Source organism: Trichogramma pretiosum, unplaced genomic scaffold (genome assembly GCF_000599845.2).
Source record: "Trichogramma pretiosum strain Unisexual culture from Peru unplaced genomic scaffold, Tpre_2.0 scaffold100, whole genome shotgun sequence".
Classification (NCBI taxonomy): domain Eukaryota; kingdom Metazoa; phylum Arthropoda; class Insecta; order Hymenoptera; family Trichogrammatidae; genus Trichogramma; species Trichogramma pretiosum.
Genome location: NW_019640801.1, coordinates 135,013 through 150,456, shown reverse-complemented (window position 1 = coordinate 150,456; position 15,444 = coordinate 135,013). Strand labels below are relative to the sequence as shown.

The 15,444-nt window shown below is 32.2% G+C and overlaps 2 protein-coding genes across 4 annotated transcripts in view; one reads left to right on the top strand and one right to left on the bottom strand.

Moving 5' to 3' along the window:
* LOC106649453 (calcium uniporter protein, mitochondrial) overlaps positions 1–15,444 on the bottom strand; it is a 45,037-nt gene that overhangs the window by 14,146 nt on the left and 15,447 nt on the right. For 2 of the 3 annotated variants that reach the window (XM_014366888.2, XM_014366896.2), the window contains exon 3: positions 2,986–3,120. The exons of the other annotated variant lie outside the window; for it this stretch is intronic. In XM_014366888.2, the coding sequence (XP_014222374.1) occupies positions 2,986–3,120 (135 nt within the window). The remainder of the gene's footprint in view (positions 1–2,985; positions 3,121–15,444) is intronic. 3 annotated transcript variants of the gene reach the window in all.
* Positions 1,143–15,443, top strand: LOC106649447. Its single transcript, XM_014366875.1, has 5 exons — positions 1,143–1,222; positions 9,714–9,971; positions 11,429–11,807; positions 11,893–13,811; positions 13,962–15,443. The coding sequence occupies exons 1-5, from the start codon at positions 1,152–1,154 to the stop codon at positions 14,962–14,964; spliced, it is 3,630 nt and encodes a 1,209-aa protein (XP_014222361.1). The 5' UTR covers positions 1,143–1,151; the 3' UTR covers positions 14,965–15,443.

The window sequence follows — 15,444 nt, the reverse complement described above, 5'->3', positions numbered from 1 at the left end:
TGTGTAAAGCTTTATCATTTTGTCAAGAGTAGAATAAAAATCGACGCATTAAATGTTACCAGTAATTTGCTCAGTAAAATTGATTTGTGGGTGTACACAAGCAAATTTCATGGAAGTAATTAGAAAGAATTTAGAAACTGTACGATACTACTTACTAGTAAACCCTATGTGAAATTTCTGCAGGACCTTCTACATTTAAAATAAATTACTTGATCAACTAAGAAAATATTAAAATCGTGAAATTCTATATTATAATCGTAATACAGATTAGGCGTTAGAATACTCATCATATTAAGCGTTAGAGATTGATCTTACAAATGTTCATAAAAGAGCATCACTTGATAAGACAATATTGACGGGCAGCATATTTTCAAGGACAAGGTGATTAAGCGCAATCATCTTTTTTTATTTCCTTACCACATGATAATTAAACATTTAGCTACTACAATTTTAAACCCTGCTTATTCATTGGAAAATGTAAATTGAATGAAGTTATAATTTAATACCCGAAAGTGACTACTTTCCAGCAGCTGCGCAAAACGGGAAGAGCTATTTTCCGGCCTCGGGGTATGAAAAATAGTATACACGTCTAAGCCGCGAAAACAGAAAGCCTCAGGGCAAGTGTTCATTGGCCTCGGCTTCGCCTCGGCCGCTAATTACACGTACCCTAAGACTTTTCTGTTTTTCGCGGTCTAGGGCAATATACTATTGTTCAAATAACAAAACAATGTAAGTTGAACCAAAAAAGTTAAAGTTTTGTGTGAATGAAAAATATATGTTTTATAACGTAGTCAATTATTAATGCGCCTCCACGTTCTCCGCAGTCTAGTGGGATAGTACACATGCGCACGACCGCAACAAAGAACGAATGGGATAGGTCAATACTCGAGTGTGAAAAGGTCCGAACTCTATTTCCGCTCTTTTGATTGAGGGATATATCGCGCGTCCTGTTGCGAGTCAACAACAGTCATGGAATTCAGTCGTATTATTTGCGCTGTTCCGAATACTTGTTCATTTTTACTTTTTCGAATATACGGCGGAGTAAAAAACTTTTTTATTCATGTACATAGTTTATGATCATTTTAAAAATATTTAACACGTGTATTCAATTATTTCGCATAATAGTAAAAATTAATATGTTTTCTATAAAAATGGTTTACTATCAATTCACAGTTGAATTTAAAAATGAAACTGAAGAAGCTGACGAATACAAGAGCGACAGGTAAATGTTAGGTTGAATTATAATTTTTTGAATTTTTCAGTTGGGTTAAAAAAAATTTAAACATGAACCGATTACTTCGACGGTGTATTTTTCGTGAAAATTTTTGAAAATCAACGAACTAAATAAATAAAAATGTTCAAATGCGTTTGAAAAAATATTAATATTAATATAAAGCTCTATGGGTGACTGGGTATTGATTTTGGACACAGCAAATTTGGAACCCTTTGAACGAATTTTCGTAAAAAAGTGTTTTTTAATATTTCTTTGATACACTGAATTCATTTTTATTGAAAAATGCCTGCAGTTAACAGGAAAATCAAATTTTTTATGAGCTCATTTAATCCTTTAATATTCTATTTCTCTTATAATTTTGCATGTTACTTAGGACGGTAATCACTTCGTGTCGGAAACAAAGGCAGGTGGTAGCTATTTTGAGGCACCCAAAGTCTATCGATGGCTTCAGTGGAATGTTTAATTTTTAGAGCTACTGGTTGCAGGGTTCGCACTGATCATGTCTAATTAAAAAAATTAAAAACATTAACACATTATTTAAAATTTCATTCTGGTTTTCGAACATGTTAAAGACAGTTTTTCTTACGACATTTGGTTTTAAAACTTATTTTAACACAGAGCTTACTTTAGGAGAGAGAGAGAGATATGATTTTAGGAGTAAAATAAATGATTTTTCGACACATTTTAGATTTTTTGAGACTCGTAAAACAAAGTACTATTCATCACTCTGCGTCAAAAAAATTTTTTAATTGTAAATAATACAAGATCAAGAGCATCAGTTTATCCAGGATAGACCTATAGAAGGCTGGAAATTTCAGGAATTTCATTTTTAATGTATTCTTCAACAGTATATACTTTGTTTTACCAGGATTCTAAATTTTCCTAACGTTCATTTAAATTTGATTTTATCGTTTAATTGGACTCTTTAACAATTATCTAATTTTTGACATAAAATTAATTTAGCTTATTTAGATTTACCCTTTGAAAGTGTTTTTAAATGCACCATATTGCCGTGCTTTTATTCTGTTCCAACGCATACAGTTTATAGGACCTGGGTGAAAGGCAAACACGTAGTTAAACAGGTTCGCTAAAAGCTCTGTGACTACGTAATACTGGGTTTTATTAATAAATTAGCCCTACCTGCGACGGGTAAGGGCTTAGCAAACAAACGGATTAAGCATACAAAATCATCATGAGTTAATATGTATATCCATTGTGAAGCTATTGAACTCCGATGCACATGTTCGTTGAAGAGTGTAAGGAAACAAGTCAGCGAAAAAGAAGACTGAACATTTTATAGATGAGAGACTTTTGCATGAGAATAATAATTTATAATGTGTAACATAGAAACACGCAGCTAGTTAATGCAACATTCAATATTCTACGGGCCTTACTTCCCAACACATTTACAATGCAATTAGAATGTCAAATTCTAGGTAACAATTTATGCTTTATGTACAATACTATTATGAATTTTGGTTTGACATTGTAAATGAACCAAAATAAATATAAATTAAAACCCACAAGAAAATATTTATATATGTTATATAAAAATTCTTCAAAAGTAAATTTAAAAGAATTACTTTTTCGTTAATAAAATGTTAGTTTAACGCTTGCAAATTGATATAAACAAAACATGAAAAATTCAAGCCTTTCTACCAAGGGTTACGCACACACGCGCACACACTCAAACCGATTAGTGTTCATCATAATTGTGGACGGTTTCGTTGTTTAGCTCACTTCATACGTACATTTTTCATATGTGATAAAATTATCAAGCTTGATTACTACGTTATCCGATTCCCGTAATGGTGGTCCGACCGTTGCAGCATTTCGAGTAGATGAGGATGATGTTACGCGTTTAGCAATCACAATCTTCTTTTTACCTGAAAGCAGAATAAGCGTAAAGCACATAATGAGCAAAAGCTAGTTCAAACAGGCAAGCTCTGCAGATTTTACTCTGCTTTTCCACCGAGATATTATATGCAGCAGGTTTGTGTATACATGGCGAGCGAAAAGTTACGCGACAAATCGATGCATATAGTCTTTGACAAAATATCTCGTATAAAAATGTTGATGAGTAAAACATTATACTAATTTATAAAATAATAATTTTAAATAATTCTTAACAAAATACTCTAATAAAAACATATTCCATATGCTCTTAATTATAAATTTTAAAAAAGGTTAACTTTTGACGTTGGAATGATGCAAACAAAATGAAAAATTATAAATAGTATAAAAATTTGACACATGCAATATCAACAACAAAATTATTATGGCGTGTATTCTATACTACATAGCAGCCAAAACACCACCTCTCAATAAAATAACAAACATTCCGCTCACATATTTCTGTACTCGCAAGCGTATAGAACTTGTTTCATGCTAGGCTTCACAATGATGCTGAAAGCTCGCACTTATGAACTGAATAGAAGGGAAACGCGTTTATTATTTGATTGCTTTGCCTTTCTTTTACATCAGTCGTCACTCCATCGTCGACTCATTGAAGCAGTAATATCGCATGCTATACATCGTACAGTGAAAATGAAACGACAGAAGGGACGAAACTTGCGGAGGATTGGCAAAACAATGAGTATTGAATTCAAGAGAAAGAGAGAGAGAGAGAGAGAGAGAGAGAGAGATTCACATAATTAACTTGGTCAAAAATTTTCGTGTCAGTAAAATTATAAAAAATGCTATCTTGAAAGTCCAGAAGCTTGAAATATTTGAGTGGTACACAATAAAACAAAAGTGGTGATGGAGGTTAAAATTTCGATATGCAAAATGACTTCATAAAGTTTTAAATGCCACAAAAGCTAAAATATCTGCACAGTACTTTGTTGAAAGTAGGGCTGTGCGAGTACTCGACAAAACTCGACTCGTCGAATTCGAGTTTTTTCCTCGAGTTCGAGTCAAGTACTCGATTTTTCGAGTAATCGAGTTTTTTCGAGTACTCGCAATGTATTTAAGTTTTAAGTAAATAAATAATGAATTAACAGTCTCTAGACCCCCTCCCTTTATGTGTACATGCTTATAAGTGGGATATTCGCAGCGGATTGGACTGGAAGAAGAAAATAATTTAATAGTACCACACATCATCACACGAGTCGAGTTCGAGTCGAGGAAAACTCGAAAAATCGGGTACTCGCACAGCCCTAGTTGAAAAATCCATACAAAGTACTAACAAAAGACATACGAAGGCTAGTTTCACTAAATTTGTAACAAGCGTAAAAGAACATACTCATTTCTATACTTTTATACAAGTAGTAGGGCTTTTTGCGTCTTAATACGTAAAAAATATAATTATAATTTTTAAATATTGCTTCCTCACAAAAACCAATAACATACATATTCACCGAAAATTATGAAAGTTAACGACTTAAAATGAAAAGTTGTACTTTTGCTTCCTTGTAGAGGAATTCAGACATTAATAAAATTGACGCTTTAACTACAGCTGCAGCATGATCAATATATTAAGAACATCCTATTATAATTTTTAAAAAGTAGCTTGTATGCCATGAGCTTAAATTTACTATGACTCTAAATATAAAAAATAACAGTTATCTTTACGCATTAGCAAAGTTTAAATGATTTTCTTCATATGACGAGAAACCTTGTACTGATATTGGCGTGATACATTATCACCGAATTTGACAAAAACTCGTGATCTTATGCGATTTATGATGATATTTCATTTGTGAGTTATTCATACTGTTACAAGCAAACATTTTAAGGTGTCAAGACTCTCGATTATTTCTTTGACAAGCAAAATTTTTCAAGGATTATTAATTCATGCTCTACTTGCGTCTTTATTCAGATTATATTATGTATTGTATCACATTTTATTTTATTTTATTTTTTACTTAGTATTTTAATCATTAATTTCCGAAAAGCATTGATAAAAATAATTTCTTCTTTTTCACAATGTAATTATTAAAATAATCAATGAATCCAGTCGTTTTTTATCTTAAATTAAAACTTGACTACTTATTTTCGGAAATCACTGTTCAAAAATGTTAAGAACGATTTAAAAAATCAAAAAAAAAAAAAAATTATTTCGAAAAAAAACATGAAAAATCGTAATTAATTTTGAAATATTAAACAGATCGAAATAAAACTTTTTCTGGCTTCATTGTTAACGTAATCGATAATGAAGGCATTTTATATCAGTAGGATTTACGGTCCCGTTTTCGAAAAAACTTATTCAACATCTTCAACAATTGAATCTAATACAGTTGATTCTGCATAGGACTTCACATACGAAATCCATTTTGTTTTTTCACGCTTCTTTCTTTCAAAAAAACAAACAGCTAATCTCTCATTTATTCTCTTACTTAACTCAGGTTTAAAAACAACCGAGATAAACAATATATCATTATACCACTGCATATATTGCATCAATCAAGACGTATTGTTTGAATATTTGTTTTAATATTAAATTTCACAACAATATTCAGAAGCAGTGATCGAGAGGAGGCGCCATCCAACTTTGTCCCACTCTTTTTTTTGCGCGCACTTTATTATCCTGACGACGAACGACGACGATGACTACTATGACTACGTTTTATGAGCGACTCTAGTGTTATTATGTTGCCTACCTGCAATCGAGACAGGTGGTACTTGCATACGCGCACCGTCCGCGTTGTATATACATTTACTTTTCTCGATCTTCGTCCGAGCAGTAAAAGTGTAGTTCGACTGTGCTAGTTACGCTCGAGGGTGTACAAAATACAGAATTAAAAATAATACTGTGCTCGATTAATGTGTATATGGGCTGGAAATTTTTCTTCGCGTAAAATGAGAGTTTTGTTGACTTGGGATACGTAATGGTGTTTTTGGGTTAGTGAAAAGTGTATGTTCTCAACATTTTTATATTTTTTATGCAATGATTTATATAAAAAATGTTCTTATATTCAATCGAATTTATATTGTCATTACTAAACGTTTATCAAATTTGTCACTAATTACACGAGCATTATAAATCTATATTCTTACAACAAGGATAAACATTTTATTTAGAAATAGATAAATACACATTAATTATAAATACAAAAAACTTTATATTTCCATCAAAATGAAAATTACTTGCATCCAAATCTTTTACGATAAAATAAAACCGAGCTTAAATTTAATAAGAACATTATTTTTTCAATAGAAAAGTGAATTACATTTCTAATAGCTGCTTTGAGTTATCTTGTGAAGAAACTGTAAAATTTATAGAAAATTAATTTTCAAATACAAGGAAATTTAGATCCATTATTCGTCCTCATTCATTGAACCTTGAAAATCAATAGATTCATACGTTACTGCAAATCCATTCAAAGTAAATTTTTTTTAGCTGCATCAAATGTATTATAACTACTTTGCTTCATATTGTATTTAATAGTATCATCAAAAAGTCATCACGTGAACTCATTTACTGAGTTACTACCTTTGTTTCTTCTTGAAAAAATGCATTAAAGTCTAAAGAAGTTAGTTTGTTAGCAAGCAGCAGAGATTAGTTTCGCAATATTGTTGGTGTTAGTTTAAGGATACAGCACAGGATGTAGCACGGATGTCGCTTGCACCTGCTATTGCATTTACAATTGATCATGGGGCACCGACCGTTTAGCTGGAAGTTTTACTCTGATGCTTATCAATGCTAGTAAATGATGATTGCTTAGATGCAGAAAATTTTTGTTTGAAAATGGAAGTTGAATTGTTTTTAGATTGTAGCAAAGGCGCAAATAAAGTAGAGGAAATATAAAGTACATAATTCAAATGCAGATTAATGTTGCATAAGAATTACACAACTTGTAAAGATTTTTGGTAAATTTTATTACAAACGTTAGACGGAAATTACGAATTGCTACGTCATGGTTATGCCATTTTAAACGCTATACTGTTAACTTACAATTACTATATAACTCAAATAAGTTTGCTTCTTTAGAATGAACATTAAAAATGATAAAATCAATAGTTGCAAATAATCACACTGCGTATTACGGTCGTGTCGACAGATTTCCTGTTTTTTATATTCAAAACCCATGCCCTTGATTTGTTTTAAAAATCAAATAAACATGACAGCAATTTTTGAGAATGTATTTGGATCGAAAATACAAATATGATAAATGAATTCGTATGTTTCAGTGTTTCAGTAAATTAAATATAATTTTTAGATTTCCAGTTTGATACAATAAAAGTAGTTAATATATAAAACAATTTGTATATAAAATTTGTATATAAATCTGTTTTTTCCTTCATGAACGTTATTTATTAATTGCAACAATAATAAAAGAGAAAGGAATATTATATTTTGGACCAATAACTCAATTTATCGCCATGGTCTATCAAGAAATATAATGCATTTTTACAATATTCAATAACCTCAAACAATACTTTTAAAAACTTTTAAAAAACTGAAAACTTACATTTGTCAGCATAAGAGCTAGCCAGATAATAAAAAAAATACGTTTTTTTACTTAATCAAATAAATGAAAAGTTATCAATGACTGATTTTGAAATTGCACGGTAAAAATGCAATCTTTTAAATCTTATAATTAATTAATGGAAACGGCAAACTTTTCCAGCGAAAACAATTTTTAATTGGTCAATTATACAAGAATCTAATTAATATTTACTGCAAAGTGTAAAAATAAAGATTCCCATTTTATATATGACTGAGTGTAAACTTTCAATGCCGAAAGACATATGAATGTTCTTTATCTTAATGATCTAATCAATTTTTGTTTTTTACAACTCTGTTCATTTTTAGAACAATACATTTTCATCGTGTTTATTTTATATCGACATTCTTCAATCAATAAAAGGAAAGAGTACTTTCTCTTGGTCCCACGTGCATAAATCAAGTGAACTGAAGCATTTTTTCTCATAGATGATATTCCTAAAGCTAATGTATTCATTCAGAGCAGAATCTGCGTTCAACAAATTTCCATGATTTCGCCCGTTCATGCATTCATTGTGTAGGCGAAACAAAGTTTTCATCACAGGGTGCGGGAAAATCTTAAAATCGACTTCTTGCACTAGACTTGTAGAGGAGGAATAGAAAAGACATGTAACTTATCACAATATCATTTAATTCAATTGTTTTTTTAAAACTTTACGAAGTTCATTTTCCACTGAGATACAGCACTTTTGCTTCGAGAGCCTTTCTCGTATACTTTACGTGTTAAATTTTTTCTTCTTTTGCGTTTTTTGGTGAGTCGTATTTTTTATCACTCAGTGCAAGATTCAGAGCGACTCCTATGAGCTACAGTATGAACATCAATGGTCACAAACACAACCTTGGGCGAGTCGATCCGACCCACAGGTTGCTCTCGATGAGTAGTTTTAGTGAACATTACGAAAAATAACGTAAAATAAAAAATAAACGACGCTCGAGTGTCGGAACAGAGTGACTTATAGACCAGATCGTCTCACCCGAGGTTACGTTTTGTTTGTGACCATTGATGTTCTGAAGAATTGTACGCAACCCTGGCGCTGTAAATCAATCGGTACGCCCTAAAAGTTACGACAGGTGATCAAAAACATGACTCGCCAGAAACGAAAAAAAAGAAAAAATTGGCTATATCTCAGGAAAAAAGAAAGAAGAACCCTTTTCAAAAATTGGATAAAGAGGTTTTTGATTTAAAGGTGCCTATGAGCCCTTAATTTTTCGAAGTTTGACGTAAATTTGAAGTGGAAAATACTGTTAAAATCAACTTTTCTTTCGGAACATTACTTATAAGCAAAATAATTTTTAAACACCCGTTCAAAGGATTAATAAAGATGCGTACGAATTTTCAAAAAGATCGGTTCAATACTTATTTTGAGTTACGTTTTTCACCAATTTATAAAATGTCATTTCGAGAAATCGATGTTACAAGACACACTATTTTCATTTCTCGAAATGAAATTATTCAAATTAACGAGAAAAGTAGCTTAAAAATACAAGGTAACTGCTTTATTTGTCAAATTCACAATACTAGTAGTGGTTAACACGAGAAATTAATTATGTATTAATGTACAACAAGTATTTATAACAATGACTTATTGAATATTTAGAACATTACTCAAAGGTGCTGTAAATCGATTTTTTAAATGAATATTTAGATGTATAATATTAATAATGAATTTGGTCTTCAATCTTAGTATGAAAATCGTTATTATAAAAAATTGCATTGAAGAATGATAAAAATTGTATTTTAGTTAAAATATATCTTGAGTAAAGGTGATTTATTTTATCTGAAGGTCAGTTTTTTTTCATCTCGGGGAGGTCACGAATGAATTTTTCGAATGAAACTGTCCTTACTTTACGAACGAACTTTTAAAAGTGAAACTCGAGATATATCGTGTCAATAAATTTTCAATAAAATTATGTGACTAGCATAGCATATATCCGTACTGTATTAAATATCTTTGATATTAATTTTATTAAAAAATATTTCTCTATGAATAATTTACTCTAACCAGTAGTGATAATAATTTTTTTTTGTAGCAGTGACAATATCCGCTACGAACTCGGAGGCAATATAAGTTCTCTACAACATCAATCGACTCAAGATCGTAAAAAATTATTGAAACGCACTCGAAGCTTGGCCGTTATCAGCGAGGACGACTGTAACGGCTGCGGTGGTAGGTCATCATCGTGTGGTTCAACATCGTCCATTTTCGATTCTTCATCGCTGCAACATCATCGCAGACCCCAATTAATACCTCGAGCAAAGCTAATTGATCGCAATGTACTCAAGGATAGGTAAGCTTGTTTCGCTGTGGTGAAATTAACTAAAGTAAACAGAAGGTAGCTGAGGGTGTTTGCCTAAAGTTTATTTGTGTATCTTGAAATAATGATTGCTTATAATTTAAGGCGTACTTTGAGAAATATAACATTAAGTGATCTCAAGGGCTTATTCAAATGCTCGAAGGTGCTGTAAATCGATTTTTTTAAATGAAATTTTTTGTAATTATCATAGAGCTTTATTCAAAATTGAAAAAGTTTGATTGCATCTTGAGATACAGCAATTTTCTAAAGACAGGATTTGTCTATAGATTTTGAGTGTAGTTTTTTTTCTTAAGCAGTTTCTGATAACTTTTGTTTTACTCCAATCTTCTCATTTATCATAGAATTCCAAGAGAACTGTTTGTGTTATAGATCCTGATTTTGCACGTTTCTTCGAATAGTCATGTTTACTAAGTGATCGAACCCTCGAATTGCTCTGTAAGAGCAGTTGAATGTCCCTAATCACATAACATAAAGAATCAATAGTGCTTAGATGCTTGTCTAAACTTTCTATGGATTCAATCAATTTATTAGAAGTTGAAGCGAAAAACATAATTATCTCAAAAAAATGTGAAAATTCCAGGTGGCGTAACTTAAACAGTTGTTTTTGAGTGTCATGCAACATGAAAAATGGTAAAAAAACCATTGATCCAATTTTGTATATAAAATAAATCTAAACAATAACAATTTTTATCGATTATAAATTATAATTTAAACATGATCCGATTTAATCGAAACAAATTAAAATTAGTTAAATTTAGAAGTTATTCCATGGCATCGAAATTCAACAATTATAATTATGCTAGATTGTATTATAACATTTCTAGTACTTTACGATATAAGTGCCATAAGTAACACTTATAGGGTCCTAATAGCTGGGCCGAAAAGTGTCCCCATGACACGAGTATCGTACAACATTTTATAGCCCTGTGCTAAGTTCCCATTTATGCCCCCTTTTCCGAGTCATGAGTCGCACTTTCTGGTACCGCAAAGTGAGGTTAGCGCACGAGCGTATGCGAGTGCGATGCGAACGCAGCGGTGCCAGAATGTGCGACTTATGCCACAGAAAAGCGTGCCATAAATGTGAACTTAGCACAGTGCTATAAAATTTTGTACGATACTCGTGCCATGGGGGCACTTTTTGGCCCAGCTATTAGGACCCTCGCTGCGCTCGGGCCCTAAACTACGCCGTGTCAAAAAGTGTTACTTATGGCACTTGTATCGTAAAGTACTATTATAGCACTGAGCTAAGTTCGCATTTGTGTCCCTTTTTCTGAATTATAAGTCGCACTTTACGGCACCGCGTCGTTCACATCAAGAGAGCATAAATGTGAGCATAAATGTGATAAATGATAGCATCGATAAAAAAATAAAATAAAATACTTAGTTTTGCTACAGTATGACTATAATTAAATAAATCTATTTTACCGCAGATTGTTCAAGAGTCAGCAGCATCTGTTGGATAACCACGATCATTTAAATGAAGTGTCAAATAATTCTCGGAGTTATTGTCACAGCCACTCGGTTTCTGATATTTACTCATTACCTCCGTTGCCCGATCCTCTGCCGTACGCTAAATCTACTACGGCTAGAAAAAATCATTATAGAAGCGCCGAAAAACCACAGAGCCATTATCAACAACAGCAACCACAATTACCAAAGGACAAATTTAATATTCTAAAGTGGCCTGAATCTCCTAGACGTTATCGCAGTGTTCAGGATTTGAACAGTGTTACTGGGCTAGTAGATATAGTAGAGGATAATAATTGGCCAGTTGAAGAAAATCGAAGCGTTGATTGCATTTACACACAAGTATAGTTATTTTTACTTTTATTTTTTTAAATACTTTTAATTTATTCGAATGTTGGTTACTTAAAAAAAACTTACTTTATTGCAGGTAAAGAGAAAAAGAAAGGAGCATCGGAGCTTAGATAGTATATTGTTCGAAGATGACAGTGACGAGCTGGAATACTTTGATATTTTAAATTTATTGCCTTTATCGAATGTACGCCTAGAAATCAACGATGCAGAAGTTACAAATAATAAAAAAAATTGCGATGAAAACTTAGTCAAAGAAACATCTAATCGTAAGTGGATATCGAATTCTGCTGTTGTTTCTTTTTCAAAAGATGGTAGAAGATATTTTGAGCATCAGCAGTTCAATCCAGAAACAATCCGCATTACGGAAGTCAATGAAAATTCATCTCAAATTAAAAATAAAAACGACAATGAGAAAAAATTGAAAAATTTAAGAAATTGCATTATAGTAGACGCGACAAATAAAAAGTCAGTTAATTTAATCCACAATCCATCAAAAGAAAATCATACTTCTAAGCCTAGCGTTCGAGAGTTGGATGATACATTTCATACACATCAACAGAAAAAACAGAGTGAAGAAGTAATAAGACCACAATATTTGGCACAGGAAAATACCGAAGTGGTTGTTATAAAGCCAAATGATAATGATTCTATAAAAAAACAAGAAAAATCAAACGATTCCTACGTAACAAACGGCAGTAAAACTTTTGTAAACGGTCATATTGAAGAAACAGAAGAAACGAAATCTCTTTGGATATCAGACAACGAAGAGCCTGAAGACATGTCTCGAAGACCCCAAGTTTTAAAAATAATCGATAATAAGGTTACTAAACCTAATACCGCAGCAATAAAGTCGAAAAAAAATAACGTACGGTCTGCAAAAAGTATTTGTACGAACAGTAATGATAACTACATTCAAAAAGTAAAGACAAGAAACTGCGATGAATCTGATAAATCTGACCATATTGGCCAAGCCAAGTCTGATACAGAAAATAATGACATCGAGAAAAAAAGGTTTAGCGTTGAAATCGCTCGAACTTTTTTTGAGAATAAAAATTCTGATAATGACCAACCAACAGCAAACTCTCAATTGGATGGAAGATTAGAAAAGATTATTAAAGAAACCTCAAGTATGATAGGTAAAGCTTGCAATGTTGTAAAAGGAAATTTAGGTTTTGAAGCTGGGTCTGAAAGTTCGGATTTGGGTATTGGATCTGAAATAGGTAGCGATGACAGAAGACTATCCGTTGATGATGGTACACTTGTTGTTGATCATGGGGCTAACAATCAATGTGCATTAAATGATGATCTGAAACACTCCTCTGGCGTTCAAGAAAAAAATCAAAAAAATTACACGAACCTAACCAGATCCATTAGTTGCATTGATTCGATTGAGTGTCAAGATATTAATGAACCTGAATTCGATCACGTACGCTATAAAATTGTAAAATCCAACATGTTTGGCAAAAGCATAATTAACAATTCAAAAAATGATGTAAATTATGACGGACTGATGCACTATCTACGCAAATATTCGTTTCAAGATCTATTAACCGATAATAAAGTTGTTATTATCGAACCTGTCAGAGCCGAAGTTGAACGAAAGTGTTCTTTTAATGAATCGAAGCTCAAATCAACGCAAAATTGTAGAGTAAAAACAGGTTCTCTCGATCAAATTCGTACACAATCTAACGAGGATAGAACCATGAAATCTAATAAACACTTTATCAAAGCTCCTCGACAATCGTCACTTCGGAAGCATTTCTTCTATCAGCCTATTAGAGTTAATAGAGAACTTAATGATGAAGAACTTCCTGATCCAGATACAGTAAAAAACGTCCGTCGAATGTTTGAAGAAACTTTAAGAAAGAAACTAGAAGCTGAAGTAGATTCAAGTAAAGACTGCAGCTCACGTAAAAGCGTCAGCATGAAGGATTTAAGAACAATTGAGAATAATCAGGCATTTGAGTATAATAATAAAGCTGCAGAAGTTTCCAGGTATTTGTAAACATTTTTTATTTTTCAGTATTACGCAAATATTTATTCATATAGTATTGAAAAATTTTGAATCAACTCATCATTTTAATTAAATCATTTATTATCTATCATACTAAACATATTATTTTAAATTTTTGATGTGGCAACTAGGTCAAGATGTTCCAGCCGTGCTAAGGACCTGACTAAACTTTTCGAAAACCTGGAAAAAATAGCTAGCCCACCATCGACAAGTAAAACAAGCAAAGATGACATCGACATTCCTCGCAACGAATCCAAAGCTCGTTTAATAGCTCAATCATTTGAGGCAAAAAGTGGGCGTACGTCACCTAGTAACTCAAACAGCTCAAAAATAAAATTACAAAAATATAATCAACAGCCGCGTCTTCTTCATAATTGGGATTCAGGAAGTGTAAGTTCGGGAGTATCTAGTGACTATCCTGACACTGACCCAGGCAGTGCTCAAGCTGGTACTTCATCGGAAGATGAAGACTTGTATTACCAAGACGATGAAATCGAAGACGAAAGATACGAAGGTCATTATGTATCGCAAGATGTTTTAAAAAAAATTCGGGAATACGGTACTTCGGTTACGTATTACGGCGGTAAAGTAGTCAACACGTGTAACGGTCCTCTTATATGCCCTATGGTTTGTAAAAAAATGGGAATGAAAAAACCATTGGATCACATAAAATTCCGACTGGTCAAGAGCAATTCGTGCGATAGTAGGCTAGAATTGACGGGCCGAGTTGTAGAAACTCGAAATAAATTGTTATGTAATCGAGCGCAGGAAAAGCGTCGTATCGATTTGAGGCAGTTAACCATCGACGAAACTCCGAGTATCGAATTAACTGCCATGGAGCAAAGGCAAGATTCAAGCAAAACTCGAGAGAAAAATGACATTAATAAGGAGGAGAAACGTAAACCTCCTGAGGTAATTGGCTTGGAACCGAAAAAAGAGGAAAATAGCACGAATTTTAAAGCTGACTTCAAACTCGGTAAATTGGAAGACACTGCATCAGTGATAAACAGATTTGCACCAAGTGCTCTCACGAGATGGCAAGTGAACGATGGTAATGCTTGGAGAAGAATTAATGAATTTGGGAAGATGGAGTTCGAGGAGTTTGAAGTACTTGAAGACAGTCTTAATGGATAATTTTACACCAGTGCAATTAGAATCAATTAATATAAAAGTATACAAATATATGCCAAAAAGAAACGTTACAAGATGATTATAAATGCTTGAAAACTTTACTTCTTAATCAGCCACCCGCTTATATTGCTACTTAAATGAAGTTCACAACTATAGTTATCACACCCATAGGCATCGGGTCATAATGTGAATGCGTAAAATACATAATTATATATAAAAGGAAAAAAATATTTAAATATATACATATTGTCCGTTATTTAAAAAAATGATCGTGTTTGAATTGTGAGTCAAGGTGATTATAAATGTAGAAATTGTCTTAGAATATTTTTATTGATATTTTATGTTTGTCTCGTTTTTTTATTCCAAAGGATGAAACCAAGATTCGATCTTATAATTAAATTTTTTGTAAATGTCAAATACATTATGAAATAAAGCTGTAGTTATAGTTTTAAGAATAAATGATATTAAATTATTATTATGAAT

What these genes read in the sequence shown, in the direction of transcription:
- LOC106649447 (XM_014366875.1), top strand. Translation starts at nt 1,152, where the DNA reads ATGGTTTACTATCAATTCACAGTTGAATTTAAAAATGAAACTGAAGAA. An exon ending in CGCAATGTACTCAAGGATAG is followed by an intron (nt 9,972 to 11,428) that starts GTAAGCTTGTTT and finishes ATTTTACCGCAG; the next exon opens with ATTGTTCAAGAGTCAGCAGC. An exon ending in AAAGCTGCAGAAGTTTCCAG is followed by an intron (nt 13,812 to 13,961) that starts GTATTTGTAAAC and finishes TGTGGCAACTAG; the next exon opens with GTCAAGATGTTCCAGCCGTG.